The sequence below is a fragment of the Hipposideros armiger genome, unplaced genomic scaffold (genome assembly GCF_001890085.2).
Source record: "Hipposideros armiger isolate ML-2016 unplaced genomic scaffold, ASM189008v1 scaffold_83, whole genome shotgun sequence".
Lineage (NCBI taxonomy): Eukaryota > Metazoa > Chordata > Mammalia > Chiroptera > Hipposideridae > Hipposideros > Hipposideros armiger.
Window position 1 is genome coordinate 3,143,434 of NW_017731433.1, and position 22,256 is coordinate 3,165,689.

Sequence of the window (22,256 nt, forward strand, 5' to 3'; positions counted from 1 at the left end):
TTTTGGATAAGGAAAGGACTGAATGAGTGAATAAACAAACAATAAACAAAAAGTAGCATCTGTTACCTGGGAGCTATCTGTAAGAGTAATAATACAAACACTTTTTCTGTATTCAGCTGGTGGTCATCATTTCTCTTGGTTAGTTCTTTTGCCATCTTTTCTGTTGGCTATATCTTTCCTGTTTCTTACATATAGCAAGCATCCAGCTTGTCAATTTCTCTATTTTAATAATTTCTCAGACTTTTAAAAAATGACATTTCAAAAGTACCCTATGCAAAATTTTTATGGTTTTGTCCATTTACCATATAAAAGAAACTAGTTAAAATGGGATTACTCACCATAGAAAAGCCCCTTTTCTTTTCCCAGAGGTAGCTCTCAAAACTGGGCAGACAAAACTGACTAATCTTGCGTCTAGGTGTGACTTCATCCTTCTTTATGTGAAAGAACTAATGTTCTTCTCTCTTCAGTCTTACTTATAAGAACACAGGAAAGAAAAGAAGAGAGAGAAAGATGGGGTAGGACTTACTGAGATTCAGAAAACAGGAGCAATGAGAAGTAATGAGGACCATAGAGCTACATTTGGGAATAGAAACTGGGAGTTCTCCACGAGGAAAATATATACAGCATGTTCTTTATCCCCTGCATTATGAGATCCCTCTTCAAATGTCTTCTTGTAGGTGGATAATAAATGTATTAGCAAAATAATAAAGAACAAAAAGTGTTTTGGGAAAGAGCATGATCAAATATGAATGAATGCATTATCTTCAGAATTTTAGATCACAACTTTCTTAAACCAGCCAAAAAAAGGGTGGTTATACTATACATTAGTATAGAAATGAGAAAATAAAGTAACTTAAAAAAGAAAAAAAAAGTAAGCAAATATGCATCCAGAAAATCATTAGAGAAAAAAGAATTAAAAAAAAATTCTAGATGTTCATGGTACACTGAGTTAAATTTCTATAAGTTTCTGACATTAGCATCTCCTTCTGTAAAACAACTGGCATCCTAGGGATATGTACAAAATATATCCCAACTGCAGCAACCAGTCAGCCCAGCTGGCTTTACATCCCCAGAACCAGTTATCTGGATGGGCACAGACCTCTGCACATGGACATGGGTCACAACTGAACTTTGCAAGCATCCAGGTACTTTTCCAGCTAAATCCAAAACAAACTCACCCCACAAAAAATGACCTCAGTTAGTTAGTGAAAGATATCACCTGCCACTCACTACTACAGAATAATCAAGTCCTAATATTAGTATTGTGAAAACTAGCAAATAGCCATGTTTTTAGATGATTTTTACTTTATATGCCTTCAGAGAAACCAGATCTACTGCAGATTCACAGATCAATAAATACAGAATAAACTGATCTTTACAAAAGGCAGTTCACCGTATCAAGAAGAATTAAAGATAAATGCAATTAACTAAAAATAAAAAGAATCATTTGTGTAGAGAACTTTTTAATGCACAAAAGTTTAGAAGAAAATTTTTTACTCCAGTAACAGCTCTGAGATTTGGGTGTACTACATACCAGCTCTATTATGGTCCCACCAGGATGGTTGGTTCACAAGATGACATTATACAAAGAGAAGAGAAAACTCTAAGAGTAAATATAGGTCCTGATAAAAGAGGGAAGCCTATCCTCAACCAGAAAGACACAACATACAAGAGATTACAAACTTGCTCATTTTATGAAAAAACTTGGCAGTAGACTACAGGGGGGGGGGGACGACGACGACCCCAGCCCTGAAAGAGCTGAAAGAGACTCAGAAGGAAGTTTACAAAGGCCAGAGAAGCATTGAGAAATGAAGATAAAGGCATATTCTGAGATTTTCCTTATGCTACAGGCCTTATTCAGAGACAAACTTTGAGAACAAGATATAATGATTACACAAATAAGCTTATTATTTAGCCTATCAAAGCAGTTTGAAAATACTAGCATTTAATCAGTAAAAGAAAAGCAGAATTCTATTAGGCAGACTAATCTTAAACAGTCCCAAGCAATTCTTAATTATATAGCTGTCTCCTTTTAATGACATGTAATGTTCTCTAAACAACTGATAACAAAATTGTCTTGATGGACTCAATAAGACAACCATCTCAAGTTATAAGCAATAATTTTGGTGTTTTTTTTTTAACTAGAAGCAAGAACAAGACAAAGGAGTTAGTCTTTGTTCTATTGGGTTGTCGGGCAAGTCATGACGCATTTTTGCACTGAAAAATACAGAAAAGTACGTCATGACTTTCCTGATGACCCAATAACAAAAGCAGCCAAGAGCTGCTTCATGACAAGTAGATGCTCGGGCAAATTAGAAAATTAGCCCTAAAGAAAAGGATATGAAGTGACAAGACTCAGCACTACCTATTACTTGTAAATTATTTTGGCTCACTACTTTCCTCAATATATGAACCAATCCTCCTTCCCAAAATAAAAGAAATATTTTCCCACAAATGAGAAATCTGGCTAACAGCTCACGTGTCCGTTTGGAAGACTGACACTACTTCTGAAGATGACAGAATCAGAGTCTAGCTTAGGGGATCATGTAGAGTCCACCCACAGTTAATTCTGAAGATACCTAGACTGCTCTAAACTCTAAAATTGATTTCATTCAATATTAAAGTCACAAACAGTAAAGACTCACCATCCTCTAACATCAGTTTTAAAGCAGATTCTAAACCCATGTAGTCAGCACTTAACTCACACCTAGATTTCTTAGGTGTGTGCTTAAAAATCTTCCCATGAAAAATGTAACCCTCCTTAATTTCTTCTTTCTTTAAAAGTGACCATATCTTGTTTTTCTAAAAACCAAACAACTTATTTAGCATTTCTAAAACAATCTATTGAAAATATAATTTAATAAAATCTCAGAGTTCTGTATTTAAGGTAAAAGGCTGACAGATTTTTTTAAAAAGCAATAATACTTTTGAACATACTTTCTTCACTCACATAGCTGTAAGTTTGCTTCTGAGACAGTGGTCACCTTCATAGAAAGGTTAATTAGCAAAAATAGCTGGATTAATTTTAGTAAGTTCAAAGGGGAAGTATTTTTCTGAAAAGCTTGTGTTAAGAGAAATGGTATGAGTCACAATAAAACCAAAATGGAACAAACATATTAAAATCTCCTTGTTTTCCATATTCATAAGGCCAAAGTGAATGATAAAGTTTGCTGACAAAAAATATATTGTCTAAACATATATAACCAGTGTGGGTCTCATGAGCAAAAGCTGTCTTTAGTAGCCAACCCCTTGGAAAGTTGATATAAAGGATTATTGTTGCATTAAAGAAAAAAGATAAAGAAATAAAGACTAAGCTGATGAAAAGAATACCAACATGAGAGAGCAGAAAAACATAAATAAGAAAGTTACTCTCAATCTTGGAATGGAATATCATAACTGAATGTTAGTTGTCTACTTAAAAAAATCAAATTTCAGAAGTATTCTTGATGTCTACTTATTGCAAAGAATCAAAGAATTCAGCTTCCTTTAAAAGAACCAGCTCGATTTTTTAAAAAGAAAACAAAATTTTATCATATTCTAAAGGGTCTTAGAAAATTAGTTTTCAAAAATGTAAAAAAATTATAGCCTCTCATTTCTTTAAAAAAAAAGTTAAATTAGGAAATAAAGAGGAAACAGAATAGAAAAAATAGAAGAGCGGAAGGGAAGAAGTGTCTGACTCAATCTCTCTACTGACCTCTCGAGAGAAATCAGACTGAAGAGAAGAGAGCACCTTTAATATCTTCACCGGCTGAGATGTCACAGCAGAAGCAGGACTAGTCAGTTTTTATCGACTTGGGGGGGTATGAGAAAACACCCAGTTGTGCTGAGGGAATAAGCAAGAGGAAACAGATCACATTTCAATAGCAAATGCCATGTAATTAATACAAATACATAAGCGCTTCTCTAGCCCTTTCGTGCAACAGGTGTGGATGGATCTAACATCATTCCGGTGTGTGAAGGCGCAAGAAACATCTTAAGGCCAAAGTGCTGAATTACATACCAGGCAAAGAATGGATGAAGGCCCAGACGTCATCAACTGTCCATATAGAGGGCTCTGTTTGTGCAACTGGTAGCAAGTCACTGTTCTCAGGCATTTTCCTAATCCTCACATCCCGGAGCTCGCGCTCTCTTTCCCGCTCACTCTGCCTGCGCAGACGTGTTGTCATAGCAGATGGCACAGAATCTTCATGAGAAGCCAAGTCTTCTTCTGCAGATGGATAAGTAATTGGAAGCTGGAAAATGTAGTACAAGTAAAATACAGCATTGCACTTCCCTTGCATTTCTGAAAAGGGTATTGTACATTGAAGCAAGGTTTCTACAGACCTGCCTAAGGATATGTTCTCTTGCTGCCCCATCTGGGCCACTTGGACGACGGCCACGATGCCCAAGACTTTGATTATCAGGCTTACGATTCCAACGACTAAGTGCAAATTTTTTAGAACAGCTAACATTGTACCTAAGAAATTCAAGTAAGAAAAAATATTAAGTGATATATGGGACACTCCATTTAGTAGTTAATTATGACTTTAAAGCGAATATGTGAATCAATAAGTGCCATATAATTCATTAAGAACTATACTACCTCAGAAAGTAAACCATAGTGTTCAATGGATTTACTTACGCTAAGAGTCAAAAATTGGCTTCTGCATATATCACAAGATGGCTCTCAAAATGATACTGGACACCTATAACAAGGTATTGATATTTTCTCCTAATAACAGCATGTACTGGGAAACTCTGTAGAGAGGATAACCGCAACATAGTTCAAGGTTCCAGGAGAAAAAGAAGTTATGAATTAACTATTTAGATGTTCTTCCAAACTGCTATTAGCCCAAGTAATAATTTCTGAAGAGGGATTAATAAAAAGAGGTTAATATAGTTGAAAAGAGGAAATCTCAAACTGATAGTAAAAGACTTTCCAAATATTACTGAAATCGAAGAGCAAAAATGTAAAGTTGAGATTTTAATTCATAACTCTCACTCTTCAGGATACTTAAAAATACAGAACTCTTTAAATCTGGCTGAAAGATCTTTATTTTATCAAAATAAACTGTCTAATATTTTTTAATACAGACCTGTATAAGGCATAGTGACAGCTTAAAAGAGTCCTACACCATTTATTAGGTTCAAGGCCCTAGAACAGGGGCAGGCAAACTTTATAAAGGGTCTGATAGTAAATATTTTAGGCTTTGAGGCCCATTCAAGTCTCTGTCACAACCAGTCAACTCTGCCATTGTAACATGAAAGCAGCCATCAACAATAATGGATGAGCAGGGCAGTGTTCCAATAACACTTTAGTAAGACTAAAATTTGAATTGCACATAATTTTCATGTGTCACGAAATATAATTCTTCTTTTGACTTCTTTTTCAACCACCTAAACATTTAAAAACCATCTTTAGTGCAGGGGCCATACATACATAGGCTACAGGAATGACGGCCTGGGCATGGTTTGCCAAGCCCTTCCCTAGAAGACTGAAAAGAAATAACCTAAGAAACAAATTTTTGAAAAGCTACAGAAAAGCTAAGAAAAATACATGCAGTTCCTTTATTTCATACATATAAAACCACCACTGTAACTTATTTTCAAAACTCTTTTGCTCTACAATAATGTTTCAGAAAAATGACAAGAATAAATCCCAATTAACTTTGCTATTAATAACTGTTTTAGGACCAATATACAAATACCAAAATAAATTTTCCTCACCTACATGTTATGACAGTATCAGGAGGCAGAAATAAGGAGTATTATGAGAATGAACAGTCTCCCCCCACTAAAAATATAAAAAAGCAAGTGTCCTGATGGCCACTTCATTTTACCCTAAAACAATTTAACAAGCTCGTGTTAATTATGTTCATCTGTGGGCTCAGCTCTGTAGGGTTGATTTGCATTCATATCAATTGACAAAACTTCCTTCCTCATTGACTAAAAGAACATAAAAGAAACTAACATTACACTTACTATTTAGTCCCTAAATATTTAGATCTCCAAGACAGACAGCTAGGCAGTCATGTAAACAGCAGCTGTGCTTCCCTGACCGAATTTATCCTCTCCTCTTTACTCCCTGGCCCGCATTTTCCTATGTCCTATGTTAGGACCCCTAACCTTCTAAAGAGATTCACCTAAAGGTATTATAATGTGACAACTCAGCAATCATCTCTGGGAGAACAGTGACGGTAGTGTTAAATGTCCAGGAATGTTTCTAAATAGTCAAGAAGTTTAAAATATTCTGAAAAGCAGACCTTTTCCCTCAGAGTTTTGAATCGCTTGGAATCAAAGAGCCACTGTTCTTTCTTGTGGTAAATGCAAACTGGAAAACTCCCAAGTTAAACAGAAGTCACAATTTGATTAGGACTATCAATAACATGAACAAAATATCTGAATAACAGATTGACAATTGAGAAGAAGCCAATGAGCCCATTTTTGGAGGAAAATACTTCTATTATTTAATAGTACAATGCTTATACCAAGTTTTACTATTTTAGTGGCACCATACTAAATAATATATTCAAGTAAGAAATTCCCTAGATGTATACAATTATGATCTTAAAACTCTTTTTTGGAACAGAGAGCAAACTTCAAAATAATCAACCTGTACATACACTTCATCTTTAGTGGTAAATACCTGTATTAGGATTTATTATGTTGACTGTAAGAAAAAATCAGCCAGCTATTTCTCCAGCAAAATGGGTTTATTCAAGAACAATGAAGGAATTGCAATCCAGTACATGCAACCCTGGCGAGCCACTAAGAGTCAGACAGCTTGTCCCTTCTGCTCTTCTGTTTTTCTAGTCTATTTCCTCAACTAAAGAGAGGAAATTCTTTTATGTAGGGGAAAAGCAAGTTGGGAAGGGTTGTCGAGGATTCCCCGTGTGCCTTGCAAGGGACGGAGGGCACAAGGGCTCCCCCTTCTGGCCTCCCTACTTCACTTTAAATGAGGTTGCTGTTTATGAATTGTTTACAATTATCAGAATCAAAGGGTTTTTTTAAATGTAAACTAAACTTGAGACAAGATCAATGAATATACTAAACATTTCTTTTGTTATTAATACTATTTACCTGCAATATTATTATTGAAAGTACCGATTTAGAAAAGACATATTTTGGTGATGATGTAACAATGTGGAAAACTTATGCTATAGCTGTCCCACTTAGAAACCTAAAATTAACAGGAAATGGTTAAAACAAATGAAAACATTTTAAAATAAAACAAAGTAAATCCAGGTATTTCAATATTGATTAAAAAATCAGATGATAAAACAAATATTGTTTTGATATTCACAGGAGGGATTCTCCTAAGTACATTCTAACCACCAAGGAGATTGCTACTTCAATACTAGATTATGCTATGAAACTAATTTTAAAGTGTTATGAATATGTAACTTTCACAAAGCAAAACTTAATAACTAAATACCAAACTAACTCCAGATAATTCCTATTTGATATTATAATATCTAGTTTTGACTACTGGTAAACTATAAGCTCTACAAGTGTTTTGGTTTTGTCATAGTGGTTGTTGGTTTATGCTTTAGGAAATTCAAGAGAATAGAAATACCTTTTGGCACATGACATAGTGCAGAATCGTTTTGACCGTAGAAATTCATTAGCATATCCCATCTTCCCACAGAATTCACACTTGAGCAATTCATTGTCCATTTCTTCTAATGTCTCTAAAAAAGAAGGAAACAAAGGGTAAAACTTACAAAAATTTAATTGTGGCCAATTTTCTTTTAGCCTCAACTTTGGTTGGATTCAAACCCTCCAGGAAACTTAAAAGGAATGGCCCTTTAACTTTTCAATCCACAGCTACTTTGGCAGGGCAAAAGCCTCCAAAAACAGCCACCTCCACTAATTCTCTCTTTCTCCTGCATTAAAATTTTATGGGGTTTTCTCTATATAAATAAGCAATACATTGTAAAGGTTCATTTTTCTAAGAAACCAACATGTCAAAAATGTGCAAGTAACTTTATTAAGCACTGTAAGAGAAAAGAGGATGAATAAGACGAAGTCAAAAACCTGCAGGAGGAACACTTTCAAAATGCACCATGTGGGATATGAATTTTGGTACACTGTGCAACGGAGACATACAGAGCAGAACACTTAATTCTAACTGGAGAACATAAGGATGACTTCAAGAAGAAGGTAAAATTTTGATATGCATGGTATTAGAGGAGCATGTTAAATAATTAACACTCTCAGAGATCCATAGTGTACAATAGAATATATAAAGATGTATACATCTAATGATAAAACAGTCCCTTTTAGTTATAGTAAAACAAAAATCATTCATAATACTGTAATCTTTAAAATCACAAACAGTTCTACAATTTCTAACCTCTGCTCCTTTTTTTGAGGCTGTTCTCTATTAAGTTAGACTGTCCTTCTTCCACCTCTATATCCGTAACTTTCTTGTAGCCATTCCACAGGACCTAAAGAAACTTCCTCCCTAAATCCTCAGGTATTCAGGGGCAGTCACCTAAAAGGAAGCAACTTAATCTTCATGACCCACAGTTTTCTCATCTGTAAAAATGAGTTTATAATACCTTTCCCAAAGAATCGCAGTGAAGATTACATGAGTGCCCAACAGGTAGTAGGCATAAAAAGTGAGAGTTCCATTTCCTATTTTCCACATAACAACTAAGAGTACCAAGATCTGTAATAAGTGCTTAGGAAATACTTCCATGAAAACTGTAAAATTCTTAAATCCACCATATTTTTCCATTTTCTTGCATCCTCATAATTCCTAAGCCAACTCATATAAAATATGCAAAAAAGCACTCCACTAACTAAAGCTTCTATCTGTGAGCACCGTAAGTGCTTTTCTGTGTTATTCATTTAACCAAAACTCGTTAAGATAAAGAAAGGGACTCTAAAATGTAGACCTGGTAACATGTATTCATTAAGTTCAAGCACTCACATTATCCTAGTGTTACTGCAGAAGCAAATGACAAAATGCTAAATCAAGTGAGGGCAGCAAGAACTAAAATATACTGCAAAATAATATTGGGTTGTTGGAAAAGTCATGATGCATTTTTGCAATGAAAAATAGAAAAAATACGTCATGACTTTTCCGACAACCCAATATTTGAAGTTCCAAGGGACATGCAAATACATTGTCATGACTCATCAAATCACGAACTGGCAACGGCAAGTGATCATTTTAAGGAAATTCTGAAAACTACCTTCATAAGCAAAAGTCATCTATTTAGTAGCAATGAGGAAGAAATAGTCTCAAAACAAATAAAATAAAAATTGCTCCTTACAGTGACCTAGAGATGGCTTTCCCACAGATGCGGCCCAACAATACATTCCTGGAACCTGATGTCCTAACTTCCAGAAATATTGTTTTCACTTTGTCATGCTTGTAACCTGATCTGACCTTGAAAAGCCTGTACTAGAGACAGAATCTCCCACTCAACCACCATTGCCAGCAGTTCAGCCCCAGAGAGTCCAATTCTCAAGTTGTTCCATTTCCAGACTATACTGAAAGCTTTATTTCAAAAGTTTTTATTAATTAACAAACAATATGCAACGCTTGATAGCAAACTATCTTATGAATGAGAAGGAAATGCTTTGCTGGTAAGAGAGGGGAGATCCCAAACAGGTCTAAGGGTTAACAATCTAACAAAAACACAAATCCTCAGCCACTAAGTAAGTGACTCACCATTTCACCCTATAGTACTTCCCATGGACACTAAAGTACACAAAGTACATCAAATAATGCATTATATGAGAATAGAAGTGAATACTTCCAACTGGAAATCTGTGTAGAATAAAAATCCATGTACGTTTCAAGCAGTAAAAGTCAAAGTTAATTTAAAGGGCATCTTGAATAAAATCCACAAACCTTCAGCAATCATGTCTTCCATCTCTGTGTCAGATGAATTATCTGCATGCTTTGTATTATTTTGTAGCTCTGGCTGAACACACACAGAATTTATCACCTGATTATCCAAAAGAGGCCTTTTTTTCACAGGCTGTTCTATTAGCAAAGATGAACGACTCACCTTTAAAAGAGAAAGAGGATAAAATGAAATAATTTTTTAAAAGACTTCCAGAAATAAGTTGATTTTAAAAAAACCTCTGGAAAAGAATGGTATCTGTGATAATTTGCTTGCTCAGCTGATCAGAGCCAGTCATTAAGTGCTTTATTCCTTGAGAAAAGGTTAGGCAATCTGGATATAAACACTTTGTATTTCAGGTCATCAGCAATACGGATGCTTCAAAGTCTCTGTCAAATAGAACCTAGCATCCTAGTTTGGGCAAGTTGTTAAGAAAAAGTCTTTAAACATCAGTTATAAATTTTGATTAGCTGGTATCCTTAATTTTTTTTCTACAACGACTTTTAAGATTTATTTTTCATGTACAAAGCTTTTTAATTGTAGGGTTATCTCAGGAAAGATTTTAAAGATAAGGGCAAAAATGGGCTGAGGACATAAATAGACATTTCTTCAAAGACATATAGATGGTCAACAAACATATGAAAACATGCTCAACATCACTAATTATCACGGAAATGCAAATCAAAACCACAACGAGATACCGCCTCATACCAGTCAAAAAGGCTATTATCAGAAAGTTAACAAATAACGTGTTGGTGAGGATGAGGAGAAAAAGGAACCCCCCTGCACTGTTCGTGGGATTGTAAATAGGTGCAGCAACTATGGAAAACAGTATGGAGGTTCCTCAAAAAACTACAACTAGAACTAACATACAACCCAGCAATACCACTTCTGGATATTTAAGCAAAGAAATCCAAAACAGTAATTTGAAAAGCTATATGTACCACTGTTCATTACAGCATTATTTACAACAGCCAAGATATGGAAGCAGTAGGTGTTCATCGATAAGTGAATGGATCAAGAAAATGTGAAATATATATATACATATATTTTCACAATATATATATAGGAATATTACACAATATATATATATAATGGAATATTACTCAGCCATAAAAAAGAGTGAAATCTTGCCGTTTGTGACAACATGGATAGACCTAGAGGGTATTATGCTAAGTGAAATAAACCAGAGAAAGAAAAGGATCATATGACTTCACTTATATGTGGAATCTAAAAAAAACAACAACAAAATAAAAACAGACTCACAGAAACACAGATCAAACTGATAGCTGTCGGGGGTGGAAGGGGTGGGGAGGAGAATGGGTGACAAGGTAAAGGAATAGTATAGTCAATGATATTGTGATAACTGCATGGTGACAGACGATTACTAGATTTAGTGTGGTGATCACATACTAAGGTATAGAAGGTATATTGTACACCTGAAACTAATATAATATTATATACCAACTATACTTAAATTTAAATAAATAATTAAACATAAGGGGACTAATGTTCAAAGTATTTAGGTGATTTTTTACAAAAGCAGAGACGGGACTACAACTCAAGTCTCCTGATTGCTAGTTTAGTACCCAAATCCACTAGAATCACAAAAAGAAATGGAAAAATCCACAATCATTAACATTAAAATCAACAACAAAAAAATTCACTTATGTTCAGTATACTTGGTTAAGTCATGAAGAATCCTTATTTTAGAAATGCTTTTTAGCAAAAACAATCCAGACCAAAAATATTTACTGATTCGCTAGTGAACCCTCAGCTAATCTGGAAAAAATAGAACCTCTTATTCTATTTAAGAATTCTGGTTAAGTCTCCAATATTTGCCACACATGGTAAACAACAGCTTATTGGAAATTTCTACATTTAACCTTAGGAATAATCTTTTAAATTAAATAATCTTTTAAATTTAAAATAAACTTTTAAATTTTGTTCATTTCAGTTAGTGTATTTAATATGCCTCAAGTAAAATTTATAAGTTATTGCTGAAAAAACTGTAAAATTCAGTGCTGCTAGGGGTATACACTTCTGGCGTGTGAATAAATTTAAATAATCATTCCAGAAAATAATTCAGTAATATATATCGAATCTTATGAACACATATGTAATGCAATGCAATAGCTGTACTTCTAGGAATTTATGCTAAAGAAAATATTTAAAATGTGGGCAATTTATATACAAAGATATTCCTTTTAGACTATTTGAATAGTGAAAAAAGGGAAACCTAATTGTCTAACAACAATGGAAGGATTACATAAACTATGGTTGTACATAAAGTGGAATATTATGTAACCTTTCAAAATGTTTCCAAAGTACTATTAATCATGAGAAAATAAATCCTCAAGATAGTATACTAAGTGAAAGAAGCAGAACTATATATATAATAATAATCTTGATCAAATGAAAAAAATACGCATAAATATACCGGTACATTGTGGTATTAGTGGGGATTTTTCTGTACATTACCCAAATTTTCCATTTCAAAAATAATACATATTACTTTTGTAATCTGAAAAAAAACCTGTAATTAGTAATAACTGATAATAATAGCTATGGCTATTAAGTACCAGGTAGTACACAGAACGATTTATGCATATTTAATCCTTACAAAAACCCTAAGAGCAAAGTATCATCTCCATTTGCTGGATGAGCAAAATGAAGATCAAAAAGACTGAGTGACTTGATAAAGGTTACACAGTCAGTGTGCTGCAGAGTCAGGATGCAAACACAGAGGACTAGGGAGAAGAGACTGTTCTTCCACTCACTAAATCAGGATTCTTATAGGATAGCCAACGTTAATTAATACACACACAGTAAAATGAAAACAAAGGCAATTGATTAGGCTACCAACTATCACAACACAAGATCTTTATAACCCATGAATCTGAAAAATGAGATGCTTCAAATGCCTTCAAAATAATCTATTTTGCTTTCTTTGATATTGGCCATGTGTTTATTTATTTTTTAAGAAAAAATGTTCATCTCTGGATATTAGCATATAAATTATATACAGGTAGTCTCAAATTATAAGACTTTTAGTGATAAAGCACCCCCATTTTGAGGTGAATATTTTAAAGCATTTAAAAAATCTGATTGAAGGCTGAGACTTAAGAATAATGAGAAAATCTTTTTGATAATTATAAACCATCAACTGGAAAACCTCAGAAGTATTAAGTTATCAGGAAGTTATTATTTTTGTACACAAGTGAAAGTTCACGAAGTGTCACATTATACAAGAAACACCATTAAAGAAAAATACACTTTAGGTATCATTTCAGTCCCCTTAAAAAGAAAAAACAGAAAAGTTTTATTTCATTGGAGTAAACTTCCAATTACCTTTCTCTAAAAATTATGGAATTGATATCCTTATATCCTGAAATTTTTCTTAGTTTACACATCTAAATAGCTAGCATAAAACTTTAGAAGTATATTTGGAATATATAAAGGATATATGTAGAGAAATAAATTCTAGATAAAAGAACAACTTTTTTAAAACAAAACTTCAAGCTTTTTATTAGAGAATAGACTAAATTTAAAAATAATACTACATGAATAATTTTAAAAATACAAATTTGCTTGTTACTTACAGGAAATGGCTCCAATCCCTCCTGAATCACAAAGCCTTCAATAACATGGGTCAAGATCTGTGGCTTAACAATGGCCTGTGGAGGTTTGTTTTCTACAATGGGAATACTACTGGGCAGAGCCGTACTATTGTTACTCCTGGTGGTAGCAGCTGGAAGTAAGAGTGGAGGAGGAGGGACAGAAACATGTGAAGGATCTGAAGGAGACTTAATTACTGAAGCACTGACGGATGCCACAGCAGGTAATTCCACTTGCTCTGGAAAACAAAACAAAAAATCATTTTTTTACATCTTTAGCATTCTGTCCAGGCAAATATGAAAGAAAATTCAAGAATAATCATTAAGGGCCGGCCGAGTGGCGCAATGGTTAAGAACTGGCTTGGGACGCTAGAGGGCCCCGGTTCGGATCCCACATATGAGAGCCAGTGACACTGTCCTCCACAGCTAAGATGCTGAACAACAGCTCAACCTGGAGCTGGGCTGCCGTGATAGGCTGCAGCCCCTGCTGCAGTGGGTTGCCATGGGCTACCATGTGTAGCCAGCAGCCAGCGTGAGCGGCCAGCAGCCGCAGTGAGCGGCAGTCCAGAGGCTGGCAGCCAATCTGCCTCAGCCAGGAAGAGCGCAATGATGGTGCCAACTTGGGCCAGCGAAGCAACGTCCTCCACAACTAGACCGAAGAACAAAAGGACAGCACTTCTCTGTTCCCCTTCCCCCAATTCCCCAGCGCTGTTCCCATCCCCCCAATTCCCCAATAAAAATCTTTAAAAAAAAAAGAATAAACATTAATAACAATAGTAGTTAATATGTGGTGCTTTAAAAAACCATTCTAAGAACTTCATATTTATTATCTCATTTAATCTGCACAATAACTTTAGGAGATAGAAACTATTATCCCCACTTTACAGAAGAAGTGGGTGACTTGCCCAGTTATCATTCCAACCGTGGTAAAAAAGAATTGTCCCGTAAGTCATGAATATGTTTTAGAATGTCAACTTAAGAATATTTACTGAAATTGTTGCTTTTCATAAATTTTTAAGCTACATAGATATTAAGTTCCCTATGTTCCTGTTTATATATTCCACATGGTATGGGGGGGAACGTAGTTGGAAAGTATGCTTAAATAAAAAAGGATCATGAAATCCATAGAATAAGTAAAGATTTTAATGAACTGCACAGGTCACATCACCTTTTTTCAAGCAGTAAGGCTAATCCAAATCCATGTGTAAATGTTCTTTGTTTTGTCTTGTTTCTATAACTCTTCAGTGGCACTGTCAATGTCAGGGGGAAACTGTAGTGCCAGGCAATTGCCAAGTGTTGGGCTGGATCTCGGTGATTCCTCCCCTTCAAACTCTTGAGGACCACAGTAAGATAAGACCCGACAGCCTGTGGTGGAGACTTTACCTACCCACTCAATAGCAGCGACCTTTACTGCCTGCCTGTACTAAAGTGAACAGATGGAACCAGCTGATAGCTAGGAATATCAGTGAGTACACTTATCTGAGAAAAATTATAAAAGAGCAGAGATTTATGAAAACTGAATCCTAGATGGAAAGAAGTCCCCTTATCTTTGCAGGTTAGTTTATTTCATGATTTGATGAGCGTTATTCTAAATACCTACCTTGCTTGCTTTTCCCCCTCATATACTACAGAAAAGTAATAAGTATGAAGTAAATTACGGGAAGATTCAAAAGTCTACATTGTACTTAGATAATTTAGCCAGAGGGATATGCTTGACGAGATCTCTGACTATATTCCTGAAGAAAAAATGTGAAGATATTGTGTTCCAATATTTCAAAAATGTTTAAATGAATACCATTAGTAACGCTTATCAGGTAATTAAATCACAGTCAAAATGCAAAGTTGGTATGCAGTTACTGTAATCTGCTATTTCTATCTTTAAATAAAAATTCCAGAAAAGCTGCAGCAACATAAATCCATTCTCAGTGTACGGAAACTACAAAGATTTCATACTATAGTTAGATTTCCTTAAATCTATCTTTTGAAATATTATTTTAAATAAACGAAGGCAATAATAAACCTGTCTGAAATATTTCATACAATTTTACTGACTAAACATTTTCTATTTTTTCAAGAAGGGGGAAAATTGGAAGAAAATTGATTTTACCCCTTCTATGCTTCTCAGAGATTCATATTGGTAGTAATGGAATAAAAGCTGGAGAGAACGGAAGGGTTAGGAATGTAGCATGTTGAAGAAAAAAGAGGACAAGCATTGCTTTGGTAGCAAAGTCAGTGTCTCATTACAGTTTGTTACCATACCTGTTATAGTGGTTCTTTACCCGAAATGATCACGAGGGCCAAGAGATATTCAATAGAACAGAATAGTTATAACAAAGCCTGAACCAACATTAGTATTATCTGGGTCAGGGGTCAGCAAACTTTCTATAAAGGACAATATGGTCTCTGCAACTACTCACCTTTGCACAAAAGTAGCCATAGATAATATTTGAACAGATGAACAGGCTGTGTTGCAAAGAACTTTATAAAGGACATGGAATTCATACTTCACATAATTTTCACATGACATGAAATATTACTCTTCTTTTGTTTTTTTCAACCATTTAAAAAATTTAAAGCCATCATGGGCCATACAAAAAGAGACAGCAGAAAAGATTTAAAGTGTAAGCTAGTTTGCCAAACCCTTACTTAAATATTGGTAAATTAAAAAAAAACAACCTAACACAGAATGTATCTTTTTCAGGACCTTGACACTGAGCAATAGGTCATACTAATGTTTTAGTAAAATACCTAATATTCATAGTCATTTGATATTGTAAGCAAACAAAAGATTTACTTGAACTTATAGGTAGCATTGTAGTGAATAAAAATTTGACTGCTTAAGCTCAAGAATTTTTTAATTCCATGTCTCCAGTAAGAATTAGTGAGGCTTAATTTAAGTACTGTCTAGGAAAGAACACTGTTGAAAGCGTTTATTCAGTCTGGATCACAAGCAATTATTAGGAATGTCAGATATGACTTAGAATGCTTTGTGATTTTGGAAAGTATCACTGAAATCTTTTGATAGAACTTTGATTTATTCCAATTTTTAAGCTAGAAATAGCTTGACACGTGAATATGAATGGGCATAGGAAACACATCTGTACAAACCACTAAAAATTAGAAGCCTACAATATGTTTTTTATTTGGGTGGTTCCTCATCAATTGTCCTAATTATTTCTAATTAAAAAAAAAATCTTGAATTCTAATCTATGCTGCAATTACATAACAAATTTATCTAATAGACAAATATATGGTTATGGAAGGAGAACTGATTCTGGGTGATGAACACACAATGTGATATATAGATGAGGTATTACAGAACTGTACACCTGAAACCTATGTAACTTGACTAACAATTGTCACCCCAAAAACTTTAATTAAAAAAAAATTATCTCATAGAAAATTCCCCCAATTTAGATATTTGCTCACCTAACAGTGGATGTTCAGAAGTCAAATCTTCTCTCCCCACAGTTATTGCTGCTGGAGACAAGGTGGGTGGTGGTGGGGTCCTGTCCATCCGGACACATTCGTCTGACTCTTCTGGCATTTCTTCTTCACACACATCTTCTACTTGATAAACCTGCAACATCAAACCACACTGCCTTAAAATGTTTCTAAAAATACATTCAACACGATGTTCCTAACTTAATTTTAAAAAATAGATTTTAAGTGTTTTCAACTTGAAAACAAGGCAAAACAAAACTTTAAAATCACTCAAATGAAGTTTTCATAATGCTTGATATTTTAATAAAAGCAAATTGTGGATCAGTATCTAGGCTACAAATCACTAAGGTTTCCAAAAAGGTAACAACAGTCAAGTCAGGATATATTTTTAATTTTGAGAATTAAAAGAAATGTTTTGATTTTATATACTTTATTTTGGGAATTTACTATTGTTTCCGTTAACTTCCAATTGCCATAAATAAAAAAAGATGGTATTTTCCTCAAACACACTAAGTATATCTCCAAAATGACATGCAATAATATATCAGGAAATGTACTGACTTAAAGGACTATATCCCAGGATCTTTATTATATTTGTGTGCATTAAAGATAATGAAAAGTAATGTCTGAGTATCTACAAAAAAGGTATGTAAGTATATCTTTTCTTCAATCTTCTAATCTACTCAAAAATCTAATAACTTTTTACAAGCTAATATCAGGTAAATAGAAAATATCTGCCCTTGAAATAATACATACAGACGAACACACACACCATTCTAATCAATTTGAGGTATTAATTTTAGTTCTTAATATTGTTCCATACTTACAGAGGAAAGTTTTTAAGTCTTTAACTTAACTACCTTGTTATCAAGTGGTAAAGATTATACTTAAGAAGAAAAAGTGGACTCAAAAGCACTCTGAGAAGAAACCGCACAACTAAAAATAACTTATTAAATTTTCATTAAAATTAAGGCTGAATTTTCAAAGTCCACTTCTAGAGACTAACATGGGTGTTTTAATTTGCTATAGTTATTTATTTAACCATTACTTTTGAAAGATGATAGGTTACCAAAAAAAAGCCACAAAGCAATTTACCTCCCTTCTTTTCTTGTACAAAGCTTATTACTTAAATTTACAAAGGTTGTGAGTTTTTAAGAGTGCTTACCCAAACTGATTAATACTCTAATGAATGTTAAAACAAAAAACCTTTCAACAACCTTAAGAAAAAACTTTAAGTGATATCTAATACTGTATGTATTTTTAATTGAAAGTTTGATGATTTTAAGTATACATGATTAAATATAAAAGTGATCAAGATTTCTGAAACTAGCATAACCCATGTGTTATAAAAAGGACTATGAAGTTTCATCTCCAAAGGCATATCTAACAGCAATAGTTTTAAAAAGAAAGACTAACTTTCTAAGCCTCTACTAAGAAATCTTTTCTTTTGCTTTAAAAAAAATTTTTTTAAATTCTATTGTTAATGGTAATTTTATAGCAAATATAATATCCAGAGCTGTGACCTGAATCAGCTACTAAGTAGGCAACATTTTTAACAGTATTTGCTCACAACCTTGCATCTGGAAACCTGTTTCACCAAGAGAGATTCCTTGCCTCATGTCTGGATCCTCAGAAGTGAAAGCATTTGTTGATTATTGTACAGTGCAACAATGATAGCTGCTAATATCTGCTAATGATAATTATTTTCAAATGATGATAATGTCTAATTTAGGGAAAGTCAGCCAAAAAAATTATCCTAGGGGTTAAAGGAAAAAGAAAAAAGACCTTCTAGTGAGGGGCATCTATTGTAGTGGTGGTTACCTTAATTTGGTTGGAGTGGTGGAGGTGCTGATTCAGAGGTAATTAAACTATTATAGTATGGATTTATTAACCAGTTCAATTGTATCTGTGTATATTCTCTTCTTAGATATTACTTTTTCTCCAAAGATCACTATCTTTTCTTAAAATGTTGAAACTCTTGTTAATATTAATGCTGTCACAAGTTTCTCGAACACCTACTATAGTACCTTTTAAGGAATCGAAGTTTGATCATGCATAAATTCTGAATTTTAAAAATCAATGAGTTTTAAATCATAAAAAGAGGCAGAACACAAATAGCATATTCTGAAATAATCCATCAAAGAATACTGTAAAATACTTTTCATTCTAAGCCTAAATATACATACTTTCTTCCAAATCTTCCATGTAAAGACAAAAGAAGTTAATGAATAGTAGGCAAAAACAGATCTATCAAAGACACGGCACCATCAGCATAAAATCTAAATGCAACAACTAAAATATTGAATAAAGCAAAGAAATGGAGGTTTCCCTCACAAAATCATTAGGAAACTGCACATCACAATTTGTTTAGCTCATAACTACAGCTATTCTTAAACTAGCAATGCCTACCAAACTTACCTCAATGATGTATATTAGTCTAATCTGTCTCTTTTCCTAAATAAACCTTGGAACATTTATTAGTTCCAAATTATCTACTCTCACATCTTATCATACCCAAATGTCAATGAAAAATTTTAGTTTCACATATATGCCTTTTTAAAAACATACTGCTTTTACTCTGATAATTCACGCTTATCTTTCAAAATTTCACATCCCTTAAGAAGTAAATATCTCTATATTTGAAACAACCAAGAAATTGTGAAGAAATGAGTAATTCGTGAAGAAATGCAATTTGATTAAAAAAAAGATTTGATCAAAGGTAATAAAAGAAAATTACAGCAATTTAATAAATAGGCTTTGGTAATCCAAGAAAGATAATATGGAAACATCGATAGCAAGTATAACCGTACCAGTAATAGCAGAGGAAATTACTATTTTCATGGGGGGAAAAAACCAAAGCTTCCAAAAATGAGCTAACAAAATAAAATAAAAACATTTTTTAAGAGATGACAGGAAGTAACAAAATAAAACCTTAAATATTTTAAGTTTCATTTAAAGTGTTATTATGTTTTTGATATGTCTATCCCAAATATGTTCCTTCAAAATTTACCCTAAGAAAACATAAAGCATATAAAGAAAATTTTGTACTTGTTAAAAACCAATTCACCAAACTAGAAAGTGAGAATATAAATTTAAACTAAATTTGATTTCTTTGAAGGTACTGTACACTTCAAAGTCTGTGTTTTCATGTGACAATATCCAATGTAAATTCTTCAAAACTCCATTAAAAGAAAACAGAGAGACATGATAACTGAATGACAAATTTACTTCTAGATGCCCTTTTTTTCCCCCCCTCAAGTTCTGTTTTTAATAAAAGTGAATAGGAAGTCAAATTCAATCTCTTTATGCCTATTAAGGTCAGTCTGAATGACAAGAATAAAGAATCTATATAAATTTGCATCCTGAGAACCAAAATGTTTCCCATTAAGGAACAGACTCTGAAGCGTCTTTCCTTTCTGAGCTAATGGTTATTGGTCTTTAAGTGATAAAATCTCTTCTGTGAAGTTTGATATCAAACCTCCTTTGGGAAGACTGTTTTCCTCAGTTACAAATTAATTATGAATTTGATTATTCTGCCTAACCAAGACCTTATTCAATTTTTATTGTTAATTATTTTATATATTTTAAGTTCTTTAGAGAATATTTAAAGGAAAACATTTTTCAAGATAATTTTCCTTTTTTAGGCAACATACCATTTTTAGAGGTTTAGTTTGACAAATTCACCACAATCTCAATTATTCAAAACTTTTACTCCTCCCAATGGATTTTTTCATCCTTACCATTCATGTACTGAGATTTTTTTTAGCTTTTTAAATGAGAAACATTTTAAGTATATAATTTCCCCTTACTAGAAATTTAAAAATCAGAAGTTTAATAATTCTACATTTAATCTTTTTGGCAAAGTTGGATTCTTTCATAGAATAAATGTTTTGACAAAATTTTAATTATAAAATATAATTTTACCAAAAAAGTACATCGTACAAGCATACCTCCATCTTGAAACAAAAGTCCCTAAAGACCCAGGACGACTTCAGAATGCACACAACCTAAAAGGTTCGCTAGATAAACCATACGTTTAAGAACATACAAGCCAATAGGATAATCACCTTAAGAGAAAAAACTTTGTGCAGATGACACTGGTTCAAATGCATTCCCTTGGGGAAAAAAAATCAACTCTGTAAAGATAGCAGATGGATTTGTTTAAATAGTAATAAAATTAACGAGGGACTTTAATAACCATCACAAATTATCAAGCATGCAACCATACTACAACAAATGGCAGGTTTTTTTTGCCCATACAGCATTTTTGTCAGACACTGACAGATGGAAATTTCAAGCTTTTTATATTCATAGGCATGTAGATCTAGCGATATAACATATGTAGGAGAAAACAGTTTTTACTTTCATTTCAGCAAGAAAGTCAAAGAGCTTCCAAGGGCTTACCACTGGTGGATCAACAGGTGCTGGTGGTTGTACTTGTAGGTTTACCGCAACAGTCTGTGGAGGAGGGAGAGTCTGAAATGGCAACTGGACCAACGCTTCTGCAGCTGGAAGCTCCTCTTCCGACACCAAAGCATTCTGCACCAAAACCTGGCCCTGGGATAGAATTTCAGGCTGCACTTGTAAAGACTGCATAGACTGCAAGGGCAGTGGAGGAATCTGAGCTGGAGGAGATGCTGACATCTGTGGAGGGGTTGCAATTGGGATTGGAGAGGACTGCAGGGATGAATATTGCTGATGTGATGCTGGAGACACAATCTGCTGACCTGGGGACACCAAGGCAGACTGCTGAACTGGGCCAATGTGTACAACAGGGGAAGCTGGCAGTGGAAGATGGGATGAAAGGTTCAGCTGTGCTGCAGGCTGCACCTGATTAGCAGTGGACTGTTGCAAGTTTGGCCCTGGCTGGAGAGCTGATGACACGAGAGGGTGCGGCTGAATAAGTGCTTGTGGATGAATAATTATAGTCGGAGACTGACTTGGCGAATGAGGTGGTGGAGGGGACACCACTACAGACTGCTGTGCTGACTGTGACTGGCTAGGAGACATTGTTAGAGGAGGGGGATGGCTCTGAATTGGTGAACAATGCTGTGACTGGGCATTACTGGGAGCTGGGGGGAGACCGTGGTTTGGGAGTGGTATGCAGTGCTGGGATGCGGGTGGATCGTGACTTGGATTCTGAAGTGTGATTGGCTGAATTTGCTGTTGCTGCTGCTGTAGTATCAGCTGATGATGGGAAACCTTGGGAGGTGGTGAATGAAGAGGAATCTGCTGATGTTTTATTAGAGGATGAGGCTGAATTGGAGGATATGAAGCTGTGAGAGAAAAAAATGACAATTAGTATTTATTTCAAAAATATAGAAAATTTTAAATAAATCTAAAGGAGGAAAGG

General features: G+C 34.2%; 1 protein-coding gene across 15 annotated transcripts in view; it reads right to left on the minus strand.

Annotated features, from left to right (window-relative positions):
- PHC3 (polyhomeotic homolog 3) overlaps positions 1–22,256 on the minus strand; it is a 64,510-nt gene that overhangs the window by 3,777 nt on the left and 38,477 nt on the right. For 7 of the 15 annotated variants that reach the window (XM_019643935.1, XM_019643934.1, XM_019643932.1 and 4 more), the window contains 8 exons: positions 21,308–22,179; positions 20,971–21,018; positions 16,889–17,039; positions 13,445–13,698; positions 9,848–10,007; positions 7,556–7,670; positions 4,324–4,456; positions 4,001–4,232 (listed from right to left, as the gene is read on the minus strand). In XM_019643935.1, coding sequence (XP_019499480.1) covers positions 4,001–4,232; positions 4,324–4,456; positions 7,556–7,670; positions 9,848–10,007; positions 13,445–13,698; positions 16,889–17,039; positions 20,971–21,018; positions 21,308–22,179 — 1,965 coding nt within the window. Of the gene's footprint in view, positions 1–338; positions 469–3,694; positions 3,824–4,000; positions 4,233–4,323; positions 4,457–7,555; positions 7,671–9,847; positions 10,008–13,444; positions 13,699–16,888; positions 17,040–18,724; positions 18,752–20,970; positions 21,019–21,307; positions 22,180–22,256 lie in introns of those variants that run through there. The other 8 variants (XM_019643933.1, XM_019643930.1, XM_019643931.1 and 5 more) reach the window with 6 other exon arrangements.